General features: G+C 32.4%; 1 protein-coding gene across 2 annotated transcripts in view; it reads right to left on the reverse strand.

Annotated features, from left to right (window-relative positions):
* The window catches only part of LOC114343996 (lachesin-like), a 455602-nt gene that overhangs the window by 34207 nt on the left and 397760 nt on the right, over positions 1-23635 (reverse strand). For both annotated transcript variants that reach the window (XM_050641201.1, XM_050641200.1), the window contains exon 7: positions 3838-4134. In XM_050641201.1, coding sequence (XP_050497158.1) covers positions 3838-4134 — 297 coding nt within the window. The remainder of the gene's footprint in view (positions 1-3837; positions 4135-23635) is intronic.

The raw sequence follows: 23635 nt of genomic DNA on the forward strand, positions 1-23635 counted from the left end.
GACGACCCTATATGTTCCTCACAATATGTGGAGAAGTTAAGGAAAACTTTCGATGAAAAGCACCAATTATATGAGTTTGACGAACCGCCAGGAACCAGCCGACTTAAATCAAGGAAAAGGTTTATGTCAGCGTCAAATCACCCGAACTGTTCCCACTACATCCAGAACGACCTAATGGAATGAACCTGGACTGGAGAACCTGGCGGACACTCAACCGCATACGCACAGATATTGCCCCTGTAAAACAGAACATCATTAAAGGGGCATCAATACAGATAACGACGCACTTTGTGAATGTGAGGAAATACAGAAAGTGGAGCACGTGAGAGTATGCAGACTTTGCCCATCACAGTGCGCCCTCGATGATTTATGGTTAGCAAACACAAAGGGTATAGGCGTAGCCCGATACTGGGCAGAAAAACTGTAGTCGGATCCAGACACGAAAAAGAAAGTAGCCTAAATCATTTCTATGCATTTTGTACATTTTGCTACATTATATAATTATCCCGGTGTTTTTTTTTTATTAAGATAGAGCTTTTAGTTTATAGTTAAATTTTATGTTCCGAACAAATAAATTGTATTACAAAACATTTTTTTAAAAAACCCAATTTTGGCTTTGAGTTTTATAATTGGCGCAGTTGGCAGTAGGATTTTCTGAGAGTAGAATACTGTATTTGAGATTGTATGTCTCGAGTAAATAAATTTTATTACGATATTTATTTTTTTAAAACCCGTTTTCAACTATGAGTTTTGTACTTCTAAAATGCATTTATAGCATTTATTTTTACGTGCACATGTTTTAAATCAACTAAGTAAGCCGTAAGGAAGCAGTAATGGATTTCATAATAGTCTTTTGATATTAATTCAGTTGGTTTACAAAGCTCAATCATACTAATCTCCTTTAATAGACATATTATATCTATTATAGTGTGCTTGCATATCTGTAATATATTTTCTAGGTAGTGAATCCTATTGTTTGCAATAATCTGTACGTGCCTGTCCAGCAATATCATTAAATGGCCTACACTGGTCAACACATGTTTTGTTATCGGACTTATTTTAACTGCTTTAAATAATTAGAGCATCGAATCCAAATTTGATACCAGATTCTCTCTATCAGCATGTTTTCAAAATATCTGAGCATATAGCTTTGTTTATTTAATTTTATTCAGTATAATATCTATTATTTAGCCAATAAACATACACAAATAAAAAATTAGGTTAAATCTACAAAACAAATATTTGCAAATGTTGTTACCGAAAATAAACATTTACATTAGTTGGCCTTCTTCTTCTTGGCATTCTATCGTCCACGTTTGGACATAGGCCTCTCCAAATTCCTTCCATCGGTCTCTCTCCTGAGCAACATATTTCCAATTTGTTGCGGCTATTCCTTTCATATCATCAACTCATCTCATTTGTGCTCTTCCTCTCGGTTGTTTACTTTCGTTAGGTCTCCAGTGTTGTACTGTTGTATTCCAACGTTGGTCTTTTTGTCTAGTAGTGTGGTCTGCGAACTTGCGAAGATCCATTTAAGTTTGGCAATTTTTGTTGTTATGTCCTCGACTTTTGTTTTTGATCTTAACCAGTCGTTCCTCTTTTTATCTGACAGTCTAACATTGCTCTTTCTGTTGTGGCTAGTTTATTCATATTTGCCTTGATTAGGGTCCAGGTTTGACATCCATATGTCATGATAGGAAGAATCCGCTGGTTGAACACTTTGCTCCTCAAGTATTGGGGTATTTTGCGGTTATTAAGTATCCAACTAGTCTTGCTCTCCTAGTAATTTTCACATTTTGTTTCTCTTTGTCAAGTTTTAGGATTTGGCCTAGGTAGATAAATTCTTGGACTTTTTCTATCTCACTGCCATTTATAGTGATATGTTTGGGATCATCTGTGTTTGTCATTATTTGTGTTTTTCTCATATTCATTTTTAGGCCGACGCCCAACTTATTGGGAGCTGCCTGAGAGTTCCTCCATCATAATTTGCAGTTCCTCGAATGCCATAGGTTGACCAATTTGTAGTTTTGAAGATGTCTTCCAGGGCTAGGTTGAAAAGCTTTGGCGATATTACGTCTCCTTGTCTCACGCCTCTCTTAATCGGGATGGAATTTGTATTTTCGTCTAATTGTACTATCATATATATTATGTATTAGTTGTCTATATCTCGAATATATTCTAAAATTATTAATAGCTTGTTCTATGTCCCACATATCGATACTATCAAAAGCCTTTTCGTAGTCTACCAAGGCAAGAAATAAGGGTAGTTGATATTCATTTGCCGTCTCTATCAATGTTCTCATTGTCAGCAGATGGTCTGATGTACTATATACAGTAGTTGGTACCTATGTTAAAAACTTTCTTTTCAATAATTTTCTCTGTATTTATAAAATTAGGGCAAGGACTGCTACGCACTTTTAGCCAAAAATTGGCGACGTCAAATGCATTTGGTACAGCGCCAGTCAGGTCCTCCATTGATAATGTGACTGCATATAAAGGACAAATTAGAAGATCTACAGTTTGCTCTTCTCCACAGTCGCATAGGGCCGACTCAGAGGGAAGCCCCATTTTACTGTGTTAACTCTGCATCTTGTCACCCCAACACGAGGTTTATTGAGCGCTTTCTATGTCGCCCATCTTTGTTTATGTCTAGCTGTAAGGTTCTCAGAGGGTATCATCCAGTCAGTACTGTTTTTACTTTGAGCTTTGCTCAGTTTAGTTCCTAGGACTGAGTCAGTCAGATCTTCGGTGGTATACAGAAAATTTTGTATGTATTTAAGGTGTTAGTGGACGGGTTTGTAGCTATATTATTGACGATTATTAGATCGAGGAACTAATATATGTGATACAGTAGCGATATTGATCTAAAACTTTTGGGATCATCTGTCTTTTTCAAGTCTCAAGAAGGCTATGACTTTGGCTTCCCTCCCGATTTTTGACAGTTTATCAAATCTAGAGCAATTGTTTATTGATAGCTGTGTTGATGTTGATCTCCACCAAGATGAAGAGTTTTGACAGCTCCTAAGTCTTCTTTTTTGGTTGCCGTTGAATTTCTTCTTCCAAAACTATGCTGATCTCATGATTTTTACACTTGTAAGCAGTTTTAAACAGTCTTTTTCGCTGCCACTCAAATATTTTCCAGAACAAGATATGTTGAAATCTAACTTTCACAAGTAGTGGTATAGTACAATATTCAGATAGAAAACGCGAGAAAAAATACAAAATAATATTAAAAAAACCTTATTGGACCATTTTTCTAGTTACACCTTCGTGGCCTCTAAAAATGCAAGCCAAGCGGATGCTGGAGCAAATGAGGCAAGCCGCTTGGGTTACATTTTTAGAAGCCACGGAGATGTAACAAGAAAAATGGTCCCAATAAAGTTTTTAATGTAATATTATTGTATATTTAATTAAATTGAAAATTTTGACTTGTATCTAGCAGATTTTGCTAGGACACCCAGGCCATTTCTTTAGTTGCAATTCGAGGCTAGTCGTCTGGATTATTTCTGTTTGGTTTAGAGACAGATATATAATATGCATTCTCGGATGAAAAACTAATGAGTTTTGAAACCGTTCGCTCAGAGTGCTTGTATCGCTCTCTAAACGAACTGAAATATAAGACATCTTTGGCTTCGTGTTGCAACGAAATGAAAATGATAATCCATTTTTATAATTATAAATATTTGTTATTCATGTCCGTGAATGTGTTAATATCAAACACGGTTTTTAAAAAGGCTTTATTCTGTATAAAGGAAAGTTGAGCAGTTTCGAAATAAAAAGGACAAAGCGCCTTTGTCCGTGATGTTAAGATATTTATTAATAAATGGTGAAACTCACTGTACAACCTAATAGTCCCGACAGTCTCCCCTCTGGGATTCTTGGCGACGCATTTGTAAGTCCCGTAGTCACTTTGCTGAATGTTGTTAATGGTGAGTTTCATGTGGGTCTTATATGAAGGATTGCCGAGGCTATTTTCCGTGCGATACTTCCTTGAATCGTGAATCATGCTTTGGCCGTCTTCCCGGGTCCAGTAGTTGAGGGAACTTGGATTCGCCTCCGTGAAACATTCGAGCGTCACGGCGTAGTTTAACGGGGCGCCTACTAGTTGATGTGGAATCCATAACATTGGAGGAACTGAAAAAAAAAATTGGTTTTCACTACACTATAGAGCCAAAATAAATAAATGTAATCAAATATTTTTATGTCATAATGTGCATCTTTATTTTACATTTTCTAACGATTTAAAAATGTTTTATACACTAAGCATCAAAATTAACACACCACCTTAAAAATGGGACATTTTTTATGTCTCGTATTTCCTAAACCTGTTGTCCGATTTGAGTGATTTTTTTAGTTATAGCTTTATTCTTCAAGAATATCGATTTAATAATATTGTTGCTAAACAGGTAAGTGTCATTGTATACCGGGTGTAACAATAATAGTGTGTTTTTTCCTCAAAGTTTGGAACACCCTGTGGAATATTCTGGCGTATATAAAATATTGAAATTAAAACTCAACTACAGCCTTAGGCTTTCTTAACATTATGCTTTTTGATTCATTCGCTTATGTTGGATAATAAAAAAGTTAGGTACTTTAACAACTAGCAACTTTTTCATCAATACAGGGTGTTTCTAAATAAGTGCGACAAACTTTAAGGAGTAATTCTGCATGAAAAAATAATGACCGTTTGCTTTATAAACATATGTCCGAAAATGCTTCGTTTCCGAGATACGGGATGTTGAATTTTTTCTTACAAACTGACGATTTATTTATTGTTCTAAAACCGGTTGAGATATGCAAATGAACTTTGGTAGGTTTTAAGAGGTAGTTATTGCGCATTTTTGGTATACAATTAAGAATTTTATATTCACCATTGGCGTGCATTTGCGGACATATGTTTATAAAGCAAACGGTCATTATTTTTTCATGCAGAATTACTCCTTAAAGTTTGTCGCACTTATTTAGAAACACCCTGTATTTATGAAGAAAGTTGCTAGTTGTTAAAGTACCTAACTATTTTATTATCCAACATAAGCGAATGAATCAAAAAGCATAATGTTAAGAAAGCCTAAGGCTATAGTTGAGTTTTAATTTCAATATTTTATATATGCCAGAATATTCCACAGGGTGTTCCAAACTTTGAGGAAAAAACACACTATCATTGTTACAATGACACTTAACTGTTTAGCAACAATATTATTACATCGATATTCTTCAAGAATAAGGCTATAACATATTTAAAAAAAATCACTAAAATCGGACAACAGGTTTATAAAATACAAGACATCAAAAATGTCCCATTTTTAAGGTGGAGCGTTAATGTTGATGCTTAGTTTATTTTTAAATACCAGTTAATTCAAAAAGCAGTAACTTTTATGTGACCAAGTATATCATAAAACTCAACATAGGTTCCTATATGTATAAATGTTTTGGGGCTTTAAATCCTCAAATCCTCAAATACCATGAGTGTTTGTATATTCATTTTTAGGAAGGTTTGAAATTTTCAATTTTTTATTACATTAAATTAAAGTAGATAGCTTTAAGAATACGGTCTGAAAATTTCAGGTTGATCGGAGCAGTGGCGTACTGAGCAGGGTTCCGCGGAACCATTGCCCGGGCCCCGCAGGGGGCCGCTCTAACGCGCTTTTTGCTTCTTTTGTTTCTAATTTGATTGGGAACATTTTGAACTACACAAATACTCACTAGGAAATGTAACTGCTTAATAAATTTTAATTTTTGTGTAGGTACTTACAAATAAAAACGAAAAAACCTATTCATCAAAAAATTGTAAGAACAGTAAATTTATATTAATTTACTTTTTTAATAGTCCATTGTCAAATATTGCAAAATGCCAAATTTTGAAGAATTGCTTGGATTGAAATGAAATTTAGCATACACATAGATAACATGTTACAGAAAAAAGGTGATATTTTACCGTTGAAAAACGCTCAATATAAGTCTGGAATTCAATGAAGTAACTAATTCTAAGAAATTTTTTTTTCTATGGGTACTGTTTTTTCACCAAGTCAATACTTTTTGAATTATTTGCGACTGAAAATGTTTATTTTTCAACAAAGAACTACGTTTTCAGGCGTTTGTTCACAAATAACTCAAAAAGTAAGTAACTGTTTTATCAAAAAAAAAATAGTTAGCAAAAATATAGATTAGAAAAAAGTGAAAAAAATGGTGTATATACGAAGTCTGTAGACCCACATTTTTTCCTACTTGAGATTTTTGTTATCACCAATAATAATTAGGTTATTTTGAAAAAAAATTTTATATTTTTTATTGGCCGGGCGGCCCGCATCCCAACTGAAACCAGGGCCCGCTGATTTATCGGTACGCCACTGGATCGGAGTAAAATTACCAGAGACACAGCATGTTGAATATCCCTGCGTCCGATTCGCTTTGCCTCGGTTTGGCGCCAGCACGCTTGAGTGTTGTGAGAAATATTCAACAACTGTTCCCCTTCCCTTTTGTTAATTACTCCAAAATTCAAAAGCATATTCCGGTTTGCATCACTTAACCAGTTGACAGACAAAAAAGAAAATAATAATAAAAGTTTTCAAAACTGTAAACGCGTTTTTCTCAAAACTATTTTTTTTAAAGGCGGTGGATATTGTAACTGCAAAACTGCTCGACCTATTGACCTGAAATTTTGCATAGAAATTCTTTAGATATTCCTTGAGGTAACTCTGTAGAGATATATTTGCTTTTATGCTTAATTTTTGTTTAACAATAATAAATATGTTGACTTTCATCCTTTTGTTCAAAGAATTTCGTTTTTTTGATTTCCGACTGACACCAAGAACTCAAAAATCGTTAAAAGTAAAAAACACGACAGTGTTACCTTGAGAAACTCATAATCTAATAAAAAATTTTGAATTTTTTGTTTTACATGATCTAGTGATGAGTTATGATATCCACCGCAAAATCTATTTTTTTGGAGGTATCTGTAAAAATCTGCTACCGTTGGGTTATTTTTTAATATTTTGCGTTGAAAAGTTTTTTGGATATTCTTTGAATTACACTTAATATGCTTATTTAATTCAAAAATAAAATAATTCTACCATATTTAAAAAAAATACCAAATGTGCTTGAAATGTTGACTTCAAATCGTTTTCTCTTAGAATCTCATAAGTACTAATAAACACTTTGTTTTTAAATTGCGTCTTGTACCTTTTTTTATTGGCTGAATTAAATAGTACCCATTAAATTGTAGACAATAGACCAATTCTCATCAATTTCCAGCTTTTTAGAATGAACCCCTCTTCATTTTTAAAGATGAAATGTCCATTTCCCAGTAGAGTAGTGTAGTGATGCGGTCAATAAAATAGTACGAGGTTAACTAAAAGTAAATAATAGTTTAGTGCAGAATGGGTCATTTTTAATTACAGCTAAACAAGCCCACGAGACAATGTAAGTCTGTACACAGAAACATCAGAAATTAATTGTTTTTAACTTGTTTGTTCGGTTTCTTTATTCAGTAGATATTTCTGGTTTAGCTCTTTTTTTTTGTGTTCTTAAATATGCAAGAAAAATAATTAAGATATTTATTAGATGTAATATTTATTCAACGCAAAAATTGATGTTGAAACTCCAAACTTTTTGAAAAACCTTCGAAGTTTTTTATTTCTTGTATTTTTGGCCAATGGGATTCCTCTTTCCAGGAGTATGGGATCTAGGAATTCAATATATTATACGCATTTAAAGTACCTACTTTTCAACTCATTGAAAACTGACACAACTCATAAAAATGTATAATTTCAGTTATCTTGTTAAATTGACTCCAAAAATCCTATACTCTGACCAAGAGAGGTGTCACATAGATGTGTACTTCCATCTTAATAAGATGGCGATAGTGTCATTATTCTTTTGGTGGTAAAATTAATATTTTTATTGCCGGAACAATGACATTTTTCAGTTATGCCCTGACGTTCGACGAGAATGTATCGTTATTTATCACGAAAACCGTTGTATTTCGAGAAATGTCGAGGTATTTTTCGTTAGTGTTAAGAAAGTGACCAATTTTTTAAAATAAAAGTGACATAAACAGTTTTTTTAAGTTGTGACACTTTTCTTCCGGATCAGTGATATGTGTACAGTACAAATCAGTCTTCTTCAATTAAAAAAAATTTAAAGCACTCATGGGAGTGTCGACAGAAGCGAAAACTTCTTATAGTATATAAATTACAAGCTCCATGCTTTTCCACAACCAAAAAGAAGTGCTATACCTATATTATATAAGCGTTGCGTACGTTCTATGCTATTTATGTATATGTTACAGTTCAAGTTGATTATCCAGTTGGAGTTGACTCCAACTAGTTGGAGTCAACTCTAACGGCTGGTTTCAGTAAAAGTTGATTATAAATATAAAATGAAGATTTATATTCAACATTTACTAGTAAAAGTAGACTCCAGCTAGGAAAAGTATACTCTTCCCAATGCCATTTAGTAAAAGTTGATTCTGATTCACACAAAAAGCCGATTCTAGAAATTAAATGTTACTGAATATGTTCAAATTAGTCTAGGCTGTATCGTCGCCCCCGTTAGGTAAATTATTCCGATTCGAATTTTTTGCACAAACTTACTCAAAAAGAGGTCCTTATAACAAATCTACTGGGTGCCAGGCAGTACCTTGATCGATAAATTGTTTAAACAATTTTTTTTAGACAAATTCACAAAAATAATTTTTTCACTTCGAACAATTTTTTTTAGATCATTTGGGTCATTCTGAGTAAAAAAGGTATTTTGTGATTTTTCTCTAAAATTGATTGTTGTCGAGTTATACGCGATTTAAAATTTGAAAAATGCGAAAATAGCCATTTTCAAGGCTTAATAACTCGGTTTAAATCCATTACATATTATGAAAGTCAGAAAGTGGCCAAATCAAAGTTTATAGCCCACTCTACAAGATCCAGCAGAAATTTTTGTCACTATTTTGTTACTAAGCTTTATCTTTAATTATTAACAATGAGCGCTAAGTGCGTATTAGGCGGCCGTCAATGGTGAGTGCTAAAGAGATTCACCATTTCAGCCGTCCAATGGTGAATCTCACTCGCACTCACATTGACGGCCGCCTCAATACACGGTTAGCGCTCATTGTTGATAATTAAAAATAATATCTTATTAATGAAATAATGACAAAAATTTCTTCAGGATCTTATAGAGGTAGAATCTTTGATTTTTCTAGTTTCTGACTTTCATAATATATAATATCGTATGGCATTCTGGTAGACGGCAAAGAAACAGACAAAATTTGCATTCAAAGAGGTGTCAGACAGGGTTGTGTGTTATCCCTAACTTTGTTTAACGTATACTCAGAAATAATTTTTAATGAAGCCTTGGAAGGACAATGTGGAGTTCGAATCGGGGGAGAAACTATCAACAACATCAGATATGCAGACGACACCGCGATCATGGCTGAAAATATCGAAGATCTTCAATTCCTTATAGATCGAGTCACTAGAAAATGCTCCAATAACGGACTTAACATAAATGCAACAAAGACTAAGTTACTTGTGGTTAGTAAACAAGACGTCGGCCCTATGCAACTAATTGTCAATGATGAATCAATAACAAAAGTTAACCATTTTAAATACCTGGGATGTTGGATAAACGAGACACTAAATCCGGATGAAGAAATTAAAACTCGTATAGAAATTGCAAGAGGAGCATTTATGAAACTTAGATCTTTTCTGAGCAGCTCTCAGCTGAACTTACAACTGAGAATCAAGTTCCTAAAATGTTATGTGTATCTTGTATTACTATATGGATGTGAAACCTGGATCATGAAGGTTAACATGATGAACAAATTAAAAGCCTTTGAGATGTGGTCGTATCGTAGAATGCTCAGAATATCTTGGGTTCAACGCATTTCAAACAGAGAAGTCTTAAACAGAGTAGGTCAAGGCGAAGGTGACTTAATGAAGATGATAAAAAAGAGAAAAATTGAATATCTGGAGCATATAATGAGAGGTAGCAGATGCAGGATGCTGCAGTTAATACTCAATGGAAAGATCGACGGAAAAAGAAGAATTGGTCGAAAGAAATATTCATGGCTCCGAAACCTTCGTCAATGGACTGGCTTATCAGCAGATCAATTGTTACATGCCGCACAAGATCGAGAACGATATCGGCAAATTGTTATGTAAGCTACCCACGCCTAAAAATTTGGGCACGGTACTTAAAGAAGAAGATGGCATTTTTGCCTTTCGGACAGTTCCGGCGCCAATTACATCTTTAATCCTGTTTTAAGTAACTAGTGTCGATGTACACTAGTCCAGGGGGACCGACGGCTTAACGTGCTCTCCGAGGCACGGTGAGACGGCTCATGTCATTATTGGAAATGAAAATGGTTTGTCTTTAGCAGGGCTCGAACCCACGTGCACTGGCGTATGAGGCCACCGATTATGCCGTTACTCCACGGCCGCTCGCTCGACTTTCACAATAATTATCTTTAACCGAGTTATTAAACCTTGAAAATGGTTATTTTGGCGTTTTTCAAATTTTAAGTCGCTAATAACTCGACAACAGTCAATTTTAGAGAAAAAAAAGACCCAAAGAATCTAAAAAAAAATTTGTACGAAGTGAAAAAATTACACACACCGACAAAATTAGCTGAACACCTTAAAAATGGGACACGTTTGATGTCTCGAATTTCCTAAACCTGTTGTCCGATTTGAATGATTCCTTTAGTAAGTTATAGCCTTATTAGTTAAGAATATCGGTGTAATAATATTGTTGCTAGACAGGTACATGTCATTTTATACCGGGTGTTACAATCATACTGTGTTTTTTTCTTAAAGTTCGGAAAAATCTGTGGAATATTCTAGTAATTCTAGTGTTCTAGTATTCTATATAATACTTTAAAATTAAAATTCGATTGTAGACTTAGGCTTTCTTAACATTTTCTTTTTTGATTCATTTGCTTATGTTGGAAAATAAAAAAGTTATGTGCTTTAACAACTAGCCATGTTTTTATCAATAAATCCTCATAGTAGGGGAGGAAAGTATGCTAAATTTGCAGCTGGTAAAGATGTCTCCTATTTAAGATTTTAAAGTAACCCCCCAGCCCACCTCCGTCGGGGTCGTGTTTGGTGCCATTCGGTAGATTTTTGAAAAATATTGAATAGGTGTATTTTGCAGTTTTACGATCTGATGTTCATTTCGCGAAATATCGCAGGGTTCGTATTTAAAATTTTTAGTTTACCCCCCTCCCCTCTCCGTCGGGTATCACGAACCTCCACGGAGGTGGGGTGGGGGATTTAATTTAAAATCCTAAATAGGAGCCCCCAATTTTTATTGCAGATTTGGATTCTTTACGTAAAAATAAGCAACTTTTATTCGACGCATTTTTTCTAATTATGGATAGATAGCGCTCTAATCGGAGAAAATGATTGTTTCAAATGGAAAATTAAATTAAAAAATGAAAAGTCCCCCACTTTATGGAAAATTTAACTTAATCTTTTTCTGATTTTAGCACATACTCTTCACAATCCAATAGATTCCCATAAAGCTCGAGTAACTGCAAATTTAGTATACTTTCCTCCCCTACTATGAGGATTTATTGATGAAAAACATGGATAGTTGTTAACGCACATACCTTTTTTATTATCTCACATAAGTAAATGAGTCAAAAAGAAAAATGTTAAGAAGGCCTAAGTCTATAATCGAGTATTAATTTTAATATTTTACATGTGATAGAATATTCCACAGGGTGTTCCAAACTTTAAGAAAAAAACACAGCATGATTTGTATACCCGGTATAAAATGATATTTACCTGTTTAGCAACAGTATTATTATAACGATATTCTTAAATAATAAGGCTATAACATACTAAAAGAATCACTCAAATCGGATCAGTGGTTTAGGAAACTCGAGACATCAAACATGTCCCATTTTTAAGGTGTTCGGCTAATTTTGCCGGTGTGTGTATTTTTGCGAATTTGTTTAAAATCATTGTTTATCGCCAAACGTCACTAAAATCATTCATTATTGTACTCATTTGCCCTCATTTTCGGCAGTAAAGTAACATTTTGTTGTATTGAAAGAAGAATGTTATTTTACCTGCCGCGATTATTAATCAAATTAACCGAGATTGAATGTAAGTGGTCAATGGCAGCAATCGATTATTTATTTGAGTGAAATTAAAATTTATTTACTTTAATTATTAAAAATATTGTACAAAATTTATCTTATTATTAATAAAATTTATGTCAAAAAGTAAAATTCTGTAGTGTTTCGCAATTATATTCATACAAAATAAATCAAAACTTTACAGATTTAGTAATTAGGTAGGTATACAATATTGATAACTATCGATTATACATCAAAACTGGCCATCATGCAAAAGTCATCTGTCATTATTGTCATACGAATTTTTTATTTCGTCTAAAATTAAAAAAAAAATAAAGTTGTAAGTAAGTGTTAATGTTTTTTATGATTGACGATACAATTTTATACGCACCACCTCAATACTCTTTATCGAACGCGTCTGTCCCTCTGCTCGTAATATCAGACTCGTTCGATAAAGAGTCACTTTACTGACTGACTTTAATGAAATTGGTTAAACAATTTTTCCACCTACCTCTACCGAAAGTATACTTTTCCGGACCTGATTGTACTTTTCCTCCCTAGGGAGTGTTTTTAAATAAACGTTAAAATGTATAGATATGTACGTAATAGAAAATAGATATTGTACAGGGCGTCAATAAGTTATATTTCATGAATGAAATACCATGACGTCACTTTTACTTTTCCTCCCTAGGGAGGAAAAATATTTTCCTCCCTAGGGAGGAAAAGTACAACTTTGCTCCCTACAATCAGGTCCGGAAAAGTATACCTTCGGTAGAGGTAGGTGGAAATATCTATTTTCTATTACGTAAGTATTTATACATTTCAACGTTTATTTAAAAACACTCTGTATTTTGCAGAATGGTAAAAAACAGTAAATTGTTATTCTGATTTAACAATGTTTACATTAATACTTTGACTTATATTTGACAGTTGACAGTTATATTGTACCTATTTGTTAGTTTAAGTTCTAATAAATTTTGTTGGTTAGTTATATAAATAAATTAAGTAAAAATGAAAAAATGACTTGTTATTTGAGGAAGGTGGAAAAACCATATGTATAACATGGGAGTAAAGTGCCTTTTCCTCCCTTGAATGATTACTGCCCTCCGCTACGCGTCGGGCAGTAAACTTCATTCTCGGGAGGAAAAGTAGCACTTTCCTCCCTTGTTATATAAATAGCTATTTCGACCGCGGTACCGCGTGACATCCTGTGTATTTGTTATAAGGATTGTTATACGGATGTATTTCTTTGAGTAAGTTTGTGCCAATAATCGAATCAGAATAATTTACCTAACGGGGGTGACGTTACAGACTATACTAATAAGTAGTTGAAACGGTCAAAACAAAGAAACGCACACTCATCAAAAATGCACTTGAGATTCTCGTATAATCAACATTTACTGAATCGATCCAGGAAGAGTCAACTCCAACTAGTAAAAGTTGATTTAAATTTTTAAAATCAACTTTTACTGCTCGTTTCAGTTGGAGTTGACTCCAACTAGTTGGAGTCAACTCTAACTGAGAATCAGCTTGAACTGTAACATATACATCAAATAATATATATTATGTACGTACGAAATTTATTTCGGCAAAATGATGACGGTCGCAAACTCAATACTTTTTTCCTATCTAAAAAGTGCACAACGTCCCTACAGAAGCTTTGTTTTTAAAAATTGATTTTGTCAAACAATGACGGTCGTCAATTTAATATTTTTCCCCATCTAAAAAGTGCACAACGTCCTTAAGAAGTTTTCATTTGAAAAATTTATCTCGCCGAAGCGATGACGGTCGCTAATACAACATTTATTCTACAGATTCTACTTATTATACAACCCTAAAAAAGTTTTCGCTTCAAAAATTTATTTCGTCGATGCCATGACGGACGCGATGACGGTCGATAATTCAATACTTTTTCTCCATCTAAAAAGGGCACAACGTCCATAAAGAAGATTTCACTTAAAAAACTTATTTCGCCGAAGCGATGACGGTCGCTAATTCAACAATTTTTCCCCATCTTAAAAGTGCACAACGTCCCTAAAAAAGTTTTTACTTCAAAAATTTATTTCGTCGAACAAATACTGGTCGCTAATTTAATACTTTTTCCCCATCTAAAAACTGTACAACATCCCTAAAGAACTTTTCACTTGAAAAATTTATTTCGCTGAAGTGATGACGGTCGCTAATTCAATACTTTTTTCCCCATCTAAAAAGTGCACAACGTCGTTAAAGAAGTATTCATTTCAAAAATGTATTTAGTCGAAGCAATGACGGTCGCGATGATCATCAAAAAGACCAAAACGTCCCTAAAGAAGTTTTCACTTCACAACATTATTTCGTCGAAGCAATGACTGTCGTGATGACGGTCGCTAATTCAATTCAGCGACTGTTCGCTGCCTATCTAAAAAGTGCACAAAGTCACTACAGAAGTTCTCACTTCAAAAATTTATTTCGCCAAGGCGGTGACGGTCGAAAATGCAATACTTTTTCCCCATCTAAAAAGTGCACAACGTCCCTAAAGGACTTTTCACTTCAATAATATTAGTATTATTATACGTACATTATAATAATACACATACAAAATTTATTTCGTCGAAGCGATGACGGTCGTGAAATCAATCTTTTTCCGCATCCCAAAATAGATTTTACATTTATTTTAAATTTAAATACTTTTATACAATTTATGTATACATACTCATAATATAGATACGTACAAAATTTACTTCGCCGAAGAGATTACGGTCGCGATGACGGTCGCGAAATAAATCATTTTTCCCCATCCTAAAATAGGTTTTACATTTATTTTAAATTTAAATAATTCTATAAAATTTATATATGTATATATATACAGGGTGCGCCAAACCTCTGGTCTTCTTTGATTACGGCTAAACTATGAGATATACAAAAAAATGTTTATAACAAAACTAATGTGTATCAAAGAGGTCTATAATTTAAAATTATTTTCAATTATACAGGGTGAGTCAGAACGACGATATTAACCAAAGTTTTATTTTTTTAAATGGAACACCCTGTATATTAAATCATTTTTGAATATATTATTTAAAAATATGAAAAATTTGTATAAGGTCTTATAGGTCTAAAGTTAATAATTTTCGAAATATTTACATTTTTATTGAGAAAAATGGTAATATTTATAGGGTTGTGGATTATGTTTCCAAGGAAATAAAAATTTAGGTGATAGGTCAAAGTTTTTAAAATATAGTGTTATCTTTAAATAATTTAATATTTTTTACTTTTAGTCATAAAATATACAGTGTGATCACTATTTGCAAATACAAAATTTTCTCATTTTTTTTTAAATGGGACACCCTGTATATTACTTTTGCGTTTTGTAGTAAATATTGCAACCTTTCTTTTGGTATAAGGTTGTATGTACCTAGCATGTTTCGTTTTGAAGATATTTTAAAAAAACTATAGATTTTACGTGTTTGCGGATTTTTTATTTAAAAATTTTTTTGCAAAAAAAATAATTATAATCTGGTTTTAGAAACATACACTAAAATATAAAATATGAAGAAAAAAACGTAATTAAAGAATAAAATAAATCGTATGCTAGTACAATTCAATTGAATTTAATAACTTTAAATTATTTTACAAAAAGTATTTTACCATATTAATGAATGCATAAATTAGTTACTAAATTAAATAAACAACCAAATTTTAAATCAACCGTAGTAATTTTTCTACTACAGCAACTTTCCTGTACCAAATTAATTGTTAGTTAAATTGTATTTAGTTAAACTTTTAATTTACCTTTTAAATTTACTTACATACATCTTGAGAATATAAAAATTATTATAAAGTATGCTTTGAAACAAATGAATGTTAAATGTATCATCCAAATTATTTATTAATATAAATAGTATTTACTGGTGTCACAAAAACTGGGAATACTTTTGTAGTTGAAATTTTTGTAACAATTTTTTTTATTTTAAATTTTAATTTTTTAACCGAAACATTTTTGGATATGACATTTGTTTTGGGCGAAACCATTAGAAATTATTACCAGATTTTGTGACACGAGTAGGTACATAGATACTATTTACTTCTTAATATACTTCCATAACGTTCATTTGTTTCAAAGTATACTTTATACGTTCTCAAGGTGTAGGTAAATTAAAAAGTTAATAACTGATCTTACTCGTAAATACAATATAACTAACAATTAATTTGCTATAGGAAAGTTGCTGCGGTAGAAGAATTACTACGATTGATTTAAAATTTGGTTGTTTATTTAATTTAGTAACTAATTTATGTATTCATTAATTCATTAATATGGTAAAATATTTTTTGTAAAATAATTTAAAGTTATTAAATTCAATTGAATTGTACTAACGTACGATTTATTTTAATCTTTAATTACGTTTTTATTTTCATATTTTATATTTTAGTGTATGTTTCTAAAACCAGATTATAATTATTTTTTTTGCAAAAAAATTTTTAAATAAAAAATCCGCAAAAACGTAAAATCTATAGTTTTTTTAAAATATCTACAAAACGAAACATGCTAGGTACATACAACCTTACACCAAAAGAAAGGTTGTAATATTTACTACCAAACGCAAAACTAATATACAGGGTGTCCCATTTAAAAAAAAATGAGAAAATTTTGTATTTGCAAATAGTGATCACACTGTATATTTTATGGCTAAAAGTAAAAAATATTAAATTATTTAAAAATAGCAATATATTTTAAAAATTTTGACCTATCACCTAAATTTTTATTTCCTTGGAAACATAATCCACAACCCTATAAATATTACCATTTTTCTCAATAAAAATGTAAATATTTCGAAAATTATTAACTTTAGGCCTATAAGACCTTATACAAATTTTTCATATTTTTAAATAATATACTCAAAAATGATTTAATATACAAGGTGTTCCATTTAAAAAAACAAAACTTTGGTTCATACCGTCATTCTGACTCACCCTGTATAATTGAAAATAATTTTAAATTATAGACCTCTTTGATACACATTAGTTTTGTTATAAACATTTTTTTGTATATCTCATAGTTTAGCAGTAATCAAAGAAGACCAGAGGTTTGGCGCACCCTGTATATAGGGTGAGGCAGATAACTGACCTATTAGAAATATCTCGAGAACTAAAGGCAACATAATCATGAAAATTGGAATGAAGGGATTTTGAAAGATGATCTATTAAATGAAAATATTTTTATCTCTTTGCAACTTCCGGTTATACCGGAAGTTGCTTATAACTTCGTTTTTTTAAATGGGACACCCTGTATATTTTTACCTTTTTGGATTCTCCTCAATATTTTCTTTCTTAAAATATGAGGTTTTGTAATATTATACAGGGTATTTTAAAAGATATTTACGTTTTTTTATTAATTTCGTAGCAATATTCACACCCTGTAGAATTGTAATAGTTTGACATTAAAAATTCTGCTTATATTCAAGTGATTTTTAATAGATTCTACTATTGTTAAAAATCAATAGTATAGCTAATTTTGAAATTTTAGTATACAGGGTTGGTCGAAACTCGGAATGAATATTTTCTGAGTTTTCTTAAATGGAACACCCATTGTAATGAAATGATATTTCATGGTACTTTTTTATTTTATAAGTATTCCCTATACCTAATTGCTTTAATTTGTGAGTTATTGGTGATTCAAACTAAACATTAATTGCAACAAAAATACCTAAAAGTGTATTAGGTTGGCCGTGAAAATATTCAATCACAAATAATTTTTCAGAAATAAATACATGTTAATCCAGACTGATACTTAAAATTACCAATAATGGTTTAGCTATCAAAATACCTACGTAGTTAAGATTGTTGGTGTGACTAACAATTAAGCACAAATTAAAGCAGTTAGGTATAGGGAATGCTTAAGAAATAAAAAAGTACCATAAAATATCATTTCATTACAATACTAAAATACAGGGTGCTCCATTTAAGAAAACTCAGAAAATACTCATTCCCAGTTTCGACCAACCCTGTATACTAAAATTAAAAATTTAGCTATACTAATGATTCTGAACAATAGTAGACTATATTAAAAATAAATCAAATCACATATTCTGGGACCAAAAATAGTTCGATTGAACCTAACTTACCTTGGTCATAAGCACACAAAAAAAGTTACAGCCCTTTGAAGTTACAAGATAAAAATCGATTTTTTCCGATATATCGAAAACTGTTAGAGATTTTTTAATGAAAATGGATACTTGGCATTCTTATGACCGGAACATTTTAAAAGTAAATTAAAGTTAAATTTGTGCACCTCATAAAAATTTTATGGGGTTTTGTTCCCTTAAACCCCCCCCCAAACTTTTTTGTAGGTTCCAATTAAATTATTATTGTGGTACCATTAGTTAAACACAATGTTTTTAAAACTTTTTTGCCTCTTAGTACTTTTTGGAAAAGCTAGTTTTTATCAATATATTTGGAATATTTGTCAAACCCACCACATATTTGTATACTGTTACGTACGATTGTAGAGACCTGGTAATAATATGAATTTTTTTTTATAAATTACAGTTTGAGGTATATTTTGAACCATATTAGAAAAGAAGCCACATCTCGATAAAAAGTGCCTCATCGGAAAAATACTAAGAGGCAAAAAAGTTTTAAAAATATCCTGTTTAACTAATGGTACCGCAATAATAGTTTAATTGGAACGTACACAAACATTTGGGGGGTTTAAAGGCACAGAACCCCCATACAATTTTTATGTAAACATATTAAAAAAGAAGCCGCATCTCGATTAAAACTGGTTTATCGAAAAAATACTAGGAGGCAAAAAAGTTTTAAAAACATTGTGTTTAATGAATGGTACCACAATAATAATTTAATTGGAACGTACAAAAAAGTTTGGGGGGGTTTAAGGGAACAAAACCCCCATAAAATTATTTTGGGGTGCACAAGTTTAACTATAATTTATTTTTAAAATACTCCTGCCACAATAATGCCACCTGTCCATTCTAATTAAAAAATCTCTAATAGTTTTCGATATATCGGAAAAAATCGATTTTTATCGTGTAACTTCAAAGGGCTGTAACTTTTTTTTGTGCATATTTGTACTAAGGTGAGTTAGGTTCAATCGAACTATTTTTGGTCCCAGAATATGTGATTTAATTTATGACCTGTATTTTTGTTACACCCTGTATATACAGTGAGCACGTAAAGGTTGGAATAAATTCATTTTCTCGAGAATGGACGACTTTGGAAAAAAATCCTAAAACAGGTCAATTTTTATTTTTAAATTACAACTTTTTGACATATATATTATACTAGTGACGTCATCCATTTGGGCGTGATGGCATCATCTATTATTTTTTTAAATGAAAATAAGGATCGTGTGATAGCTCATTTGAAAGGTAATATTCAATTCTCTATTCAGTAATATAAACATTAACATAATTATTTGTACAGGGCGTCCAAAAAAATTTTTTGAATTAAATTTATTGACATAAAAAGAAGAATGTGTGTAATTTATTTAATTCAAAATTCATTTTCCTGCTATCAGGGAACAGGAAAAAATGTTTATTTGGCAGATAAATATTGTTTTTTGCTTAAATTAAATATTAAAGCAGCCACCCACCAGCCTCGTGACAGTTTAAACATTTAATTTAAGCGAAAAGCCATGATTATTTTTCAAATAAATATTTTTTTCTGTTTTCTGAGAGCAGTAAAATGTATTTTGAATTAAATAAATTACATACATTCTTCTTTTTATGTCAATAAATTTAAACCAAAAAAATTTTTTTTGGACTCCTTGTATAAAAAATTATGTTAATGTTTATATTACTGAATAGAGAATTGAATTACCTTTCAAATGAGCTATCACACGACCCCTATTCTCATTTAAAAAATCATCGATGACGTCATCACGCGCAGATGGGTGACGTCACTGGTATGATATATATGCCAAAATGTAATTTAAAAATAAAAATTGACCTACTGTGGGATTTTTTTCCAACATTGTCCATTCTCGAGAAAATGAATTTATTCCAACCTTTACGTGCTCACTGTATATACATACACATAATATACCTATATATGTACAAAATTTATTTCGCCGACGCGATAGGTTTAAAATAGTCCTAAAATAGGTTTTACATTTATTTTAAATTTAAATGCCTCTACACAATTTATATACAGAGTCGGTATTTTCTTATCGATGGTATGGGCCTTTAATAAGAGCAACAAAGAGACATGCATTTATTATACATTTAAAACGGGTTAGAAGATATTGGGCGGCCGAAGTAGGAAGGGTCACCAAAAAATTTCGCGTTGTAGGTATGGCTTTGTCAGACAGCGTTGCCGAATTTGGAAATTATCAAAAGAAAATATTAAAGTAGAAAAAATAATATAGTTAACTTTTTGTAAACAGATATAATAAACAAATTATTTAAAAATAACAAAATATTGTTTTCACCCATTTTAAAAAAATGTGAAAACGTTGAATTATAATTCAACGTTTATTTTTTTACTTATATTTTTCTTTTAAATAATTTGTTTAGTAGATGTACTTATTTGTTCACAAAAAATAATATAGGTACAGTAATGAGTGCGCTATTAAGAACCGGCAAAATAACGCAAAAGATGGAAAGCATAATACGTTGTGAAATAAAAGAGATGAAACTAATAGAGATGTAAAATTATCGATAGGAACCTATAAATTTACATAACATTACATAGTTTCGCACCTTTAGACATATCTGAGGAGTATAACAAATCTAACCGTGACAGGAGAATTTTATAAAATTCTAAATGTTTTCTGTCACAGACCTCTAAAGGAGGGAAACTATGTAGGTACCTGATGTAATGTAAACTTATAGGTTCCTATCGATAATTTTACACATCTACTAGTTTCATCTCTTTTTATTTCACAACGTATTAAGTTTTCCATTTTTTGCGTTATTTTGCCGGTTATTAGCGCGCTCATCACTGTTTTATTTTTTTTTCTACTTTGATGGATAATTACGCATGTCTGTCTCAGAGACTTTGTAAACACAACTTTTCCGTCATTAGATAAGACAGGACAAATGAGCTGTCGAATGAAAGTTCATTACCCAACGATCTTATTAAGGTGCGAAATTTGACCTTGCACTTCCAGTTTTAGAGTTAAAACTTGAAGTACTATTTTAAAGTCGCCCAATAAATATTATAAACGACTTATTATTGGACGCGCTTTAGCAAGACGAAAACCATTATATTTTTCCGGCTTTGTGCAAGTCTGTCCGTCCGTCTGTCTATCGAATATAACTCCTACGTTATTAAAACACTCAACTCCGGTAGCAAGATAATATAGCAGGAGACCTGAAAGCTACGGGCGTGGAGAACTGGACAGAGATTGTCTAAGACAGAGAAGAGTGAAGGCATGCTGTCGAGTGGGCTAAAACCCACGAAGGGTTGTAACGCCACGTAGTACGTAGTAAGTATGAGGTGTCGAATTAAGGATGGTATTAAAGCTGAGAAATTGGACTTCACACTTCCGGTTGCAGAGTTGAAACTGGAAGTAGTGTTTTACAGCCGCCGAAATAGTACAAGCGACATATTATTCGATGTGCTTTAGCAATACGAAGACAAGGTATCAAATTAGATCTTATAACCCAAAGATGGTATCAGTTGCAACCGGAAGTACTGTTTTAAAATCACCGAAATAGTACAATACATTTGTTTTCGTCTTGCTAAAGCGTGTTAAATAATACATTGCTTGTATTAATTCGGCGTCATTAAAACCGTACTCCCGGTTGTAACTCTATAAACGGAAGTCCGAGGTCAAATTTCTTACTTCTAATGCCATCTTTGGGTTATAAGCTCTTGTTAAAACTTAATACATAATCTGTTAAATCCTGAATAAGGTGGCAATGCAATATTTGCTATTATTTTGTAAGTTACCAATATGTCAGAATGACAAGATCCAATAATTTAATTTCATTACGTACACCTTCGAAAAGCATTTGTATTTTAGATGAGGAATAAATTTAATAAATTGAAGATAAATTCCTTTTTATTAGAACCACAACAATAATACAGTCCACACAAGATATTTATACATATTTTTTGGTCCAATTCGAGCCCCATATTTTGAAAATCAATTGCAACGATTTATTGAAAAAGAAGCCACAAGCGAAGTCTATAGTAGCAGTCAGTGGCCCAGTCAAGTAGTGAACTATTTTAGAGAAATAATTATTACACAAAGAGGTGATATTCAATAAAATCAATTGCAAAGATCTATTAAAGAAGAAGCCACAAGCGAAGTCTATAGTAGCAGTCAGTGGCCCAGTCAAGTAGTGAACTATTTTAGAGAAATTATTACACAAAGAGGTGATATTCAATCTACAAACGAATTAATCAACTATAAATTACAGTTCAAGAACGCTATTAAATTTGTAACACGAGGATATCCTTTCAAAACTATTTTCTGATCATATTACTGTAATTAAGGGTTTGTAGTTTTACATTATTTTGATGGGTGATGGGGGGACATGAAAGGAGCCTCCACGTAGATTGTGATCACTTGTGAATACAATCGGGCGTCCCCTGGAAACGAGTAATGTCGGCTAATCCTTTCAACACCGGTGCACCAACAACACAGATGCAATCAAAATCAAAACGGTCTTTATCAAGGCCATTTTTGATGACGACCTCAATTAATATTGAAGGACTATCAGCAGATAAAGAAGACCTATTGTCTAATATGTGCAGAGAACATGGTGTCGATGTTCTACTGGTTCAAGAAACCCATAGAGGTACTGCAAGCCGCAGACCAAGGATTCGGGGTATGAAGCTCATACTGGAGAGACCACACGACCAATATGGTAGCGCAGTCTTCGTCAGACCAGATATCGACGTAGCATCCACATCTCTAACAGATCAAAATGACATCGAGATCCTCACAGTGGAGATAAACTCCTGTACAGTAACGTCAATGTACAAACCACCAAACGCTGACTTTGCTTTTGAGGAACCGAATAACTTTCAATCACAGCAAATCAAATTCGTACTGGGTGACTTCAACTGTCACAGTGTCGCGTGGGGTTACAACGAAACAGATTCCAATGGCGAAGAACTAGAAAAATGGGCTGAAAGCATGAACCTAAAACTTATTCACGATCCAAAGCAGCCTGCGTCGTTCAACAGCGGAAGATGGCGCAGAGGTTACAACCCAGACAAAATATTTGTCAGCGACAGAATTGGAGACCAGGTGACAAAAATCGTTGGAAGCGCTCTCCCAAAGACACAGCACAGACCAATAATTTGTCTTTCCAACGCGGCAATCAGATACGAAATTGTTCCTTTCAAGAGAAGGTTCAACTTTACTAAAGCAAAATGGGAAAAATTCTCTGAAACATTGGATCAAGAAGTTTCCCAGCTAGAACCTTGCCCTGATTCATACGATAAATTTGTAGAAATCGTAAAGCAAGTATCACGGAAATTTATCCCTAGAGGTTGTCGAACTGAGTACATAGCGGGGCTCAATGAAGAATCTAAACCCCTACTTAAAAGATACGAACAGCTATATGAAGAAGACCCTTTCTCGGAAGCGACAATACAGGCTGG

This window comes from Diabrotica virgifera, chromosome 10 (assembly GCF_917563875.1).
Source record: "Diabrotica virgifera virgifera chromosome 10, PGI_DIABVI_V3a".
NCBI classification, from domain to species: Eukaryota; Metazoa; Arthropoda; class Insecta; order Coleoptera; family Chrysomelidae; genus Diabrotica; species Diabrotica virgifera.